The sequence below is a fragment of the Drosophila subpulchrella genome, chromosome 4 (genome assembly GCF_014743375.2).
Source record: "Drosophila subpulchrella strain 33 F10 #4 breed RU33 chromosome 4, RU_Dsub_v1.1 Primary Assembly, whole genome shotgun sequence".
Lineage (NCBI taxonomy): Eukaryota > Metazoa > Arthropoda > Insecta > Diptera > Drosophilidae > Drosophila > Drosophila subpulchrella.
Window position 1 is genome coordinate 1,458,788 of NC_050608.1, and position 2,849 is coordinate 1,461,636.

The following is a 2,849-nucleotide window of genomic DNA, read 5'->3' on the forward strand; positions in this document are numbered from 1 at the left end:
CACCGCTTCTGCACGAACACCGCCAAAGATTAAATTTCTTATTCTTTGTGGCGCGGCCAACGGCGTTCATCGAAAATTCACTCGCGAAATCAGGTATTTTTTCTGGTATTTCCTTAGCTCATCTGAGTACCGCGCTGTAAAACAGACCCGACGAAAAGCTTTAACCGCCTATTTGCCTCTCGCTCACTCCTATGGTTAGCTCGCGGTTTTCATCGATGTGAGTACTAGGCTTTATGAAGGATTGGAGGAATTCTATTATAGAAACTTTGGTCACACTCTAACGAGTAAGTCCACGCTACTGTTGAGAAGCCCCTTCCATCTGAACAGGCTATAACGTTCCATGGTTGGTTGCGTTGCCATTCTGTGGAAAGATGCGATGTATTTGCGACGTAAGAGTGACTCCATAAAAGGTTCATCTCTAATTATGAATTGAGTTGGCAAAAACATGTAAACGTTGATGAATTATGCCCATTTAAATCTCGTTGGGCAACCATGGCTGAAGAGACAATAATTCTTGTTTTGTTAGTTTTGGTTATGCTTGTTGGATCGTATTTGGCAGGGAGCATACCGATGCTGATGAAATTGAGTGAGGTTTGTATTTTTACACGAGGGTGTCACAGAAATCTGGTGAAACTTGAAAGTTTTCTGTGAAACCCCCGACAAATAAGTTTTAGAATATGGCCCAACTGTTGCTATCACAATATTACCCTTTAAGGAAAAACTGAAATTTGTCACTGTGCTTGGCGCTGGATTATTAGTGGGCACTGCTCTGGCCGTCATAATACCGGAAGGTATAAGATCATTGTATATGGGCAATGGGCGACCCCAACAACCAACTCCTGACCCAGAGCATCAAGATTACTCACAAACTATTGGACTTTCTCTTGTGCTTGGTTTTGTCTTTATGATGTTGGTGGATATATCACAACGGAAAAGCAATGTCGGAAGCGACAAAAAAAACAATGCTACCCTGACTCTTGGATTAGTAGTTCATGCTGCAGGTAACCAAACTTTTCTTTTCTTTGGAAGCTCTATAAATTAGTTTTTTTGCAGCTGATGGAGTAGCTTTGGGTGCAGCAGCCACGACAAGCCATCAGGATGTTGAGATAATTGTATTTTTAGCTATAATGCTTCACAAGGCACCGGCGGCATTCGGGTTGGTGACCTTCTTACTGCATGAAAAAGTAGACAGGCAGCAAATTCGAAAACACCTGGCATTGTTTTCCTTATCGGCTCCGCTTTTGACTATATTAACGTATTTTGGAATCGGCCAGGAGCAAAAGGAGACGTTAAATTCTGTAAATGCGACTGGGATAGCTATGCTATTTTCCGCAGGAACGTTTTTGTACGTTGCCACAGTTCATGTTTTACCAGAACTTACCCAGGGGGGGTTATCACAGAACGATCAGCATAATTATCGTTTGCTAGAGGAATCTCGTGATGTTGCGAATGACAAAAATGGAAGCAGTAGTATACAATCGTTGAAGTATAGTGAATTAATAATTATGATTTGTGGTGCGCTGCTTCCGCTAGTTATAACATTTGGACATAAGCACTAGGATATCATACCAACATTCCTGTCAAATAAGATTGTGTACAAATTAAGAGATAATATGCAACATACAGGAGTGCTATAGAAGTAGCGGAATTCGTGTAGAAATTAAATTGACGCACGTAAGAAACCGCAAATCTATTTCTGTGGCACTCACTCTAATTTGTGTAATAACTTTAAGGCAATTAAAATATTACAGTTAAAATAAAATTGTAAAAAGGTGTTTGGTAAAATGTAATGGTTTTAAGGGACTTTCCCCCTGGACAAATTAAACCAGCTGAATAGAAGCGTTTGTTTATTTATTTTTGTAGCCTAAGTGCTAAACATTTTTTTATCTGTCTTGTCTAACTCATCGGAAGTGCCGCACAAACTGCTTAATTTGGGAAGAATTATATTTATTCACGTAAGGATTCCGCACAAATCAGCGCCGAATGTATGTGAATTTTTGGTTTACAGGTACAGCTGCGAAAAAAAAAATATCACCACCTACTCGAGCAATGTTTGGATAGCCACCCTACCTATATTTTTAGCTCTGTCAAAACATGCAATACCTTTTTGGAATCGAATCGCTACATAGAATCAGAAAGTGAAACAAAAATGTTGATTTTTATTTTAGTTTTTAAATTATTTAAGAAACTTTATAAAAACTCGAAAAACTTAACGAAAAAAATAATAGCACCACTTTTCAAAAATGGGTTTAAGATTATAGGAGCTACCAATATTCATGAGATAACAATATTGAATTATTAAATCGATGTTTATATTCTTCATTTAATACTTTGTGGTGTATCCTTTATTGGAAATAACAGCTGTGCAGCGTTTTGGGATGGAGTCAACTAGGTCCTGGCATCGCTTTATGGAAATTTGAGTCCAGGACTCCTTAATTACTCCCCAAAGGGATCCCATGGATGTTGGTTTTGATGCAGCGACTGCCTTCTTGACGTCCGACCACAGATTCTCTATTGGATTAAGGTCTGGAGACTGCGGAGGCCACTCCATAACGTTTACAGAGTTGTCCCTAAACCATTTATTTGCCTTCTTGCTGCTATGTTTTTGGTCATTACCTTGTTGGAAGACCCACACGAGCGGCATTTCATACTCTGCGAAAGGTAGCAAATTGGTATCCATGATATCCACGTATACGTGCTGATCCATGATGGCCTTGAGCAGGCCCATACTATCACACTACGCCCTACATTCTTTATGGTCTTTGTGGTCTACTGGGGCTTAAATTCCGAGTTCTTTGGACGTCTGACATACGATCTGGATCCTTTGCCACCAAACATAATCACCTTGC

The 2,849-nt window shown here is 39.7% G+C and overlaps 1 protein-coding gene across 2 annotated transcripts; it reads left to right on the forward strand.

Moving 5' to 3' along the window:
- Positions 1 to 403: 403 nt before the first annotated feature.
- On the forward strand, positions 404 to 1,785 carry LOC119561361 (zinc transporter ZIP9-B). 2 transcript variants are annotated; one of them, XM_037875135.1, is made up of 3 exons: positions 404 to 591; positions 716 to 997; positions 1,054 to 1,185. In XM_037875135.1, exons 1-3 carry the CDS (start codon positions 493 to 495, stop codon positions 1,063 to 1,065), a joined length of 393 nt encoding a protein of 130 aa, XP_037731063.1. In that variant the 5' UTR covers positions 404 to 492; the 3' UTR covers positions 1,066 to 1,185. The 2 variants fall into 2 exon arrangements, with proteins under 2 accessions (XP_037731063.1, XP_037730993.1); XM_037875065.1 differs by having other exon boundaries at positions 408 to 591; positions 716 to 1,001; positions 1,054 to 1,785.
- Positions 1,786 to 2,849: the final 1,064 nt, after the last annotated feature.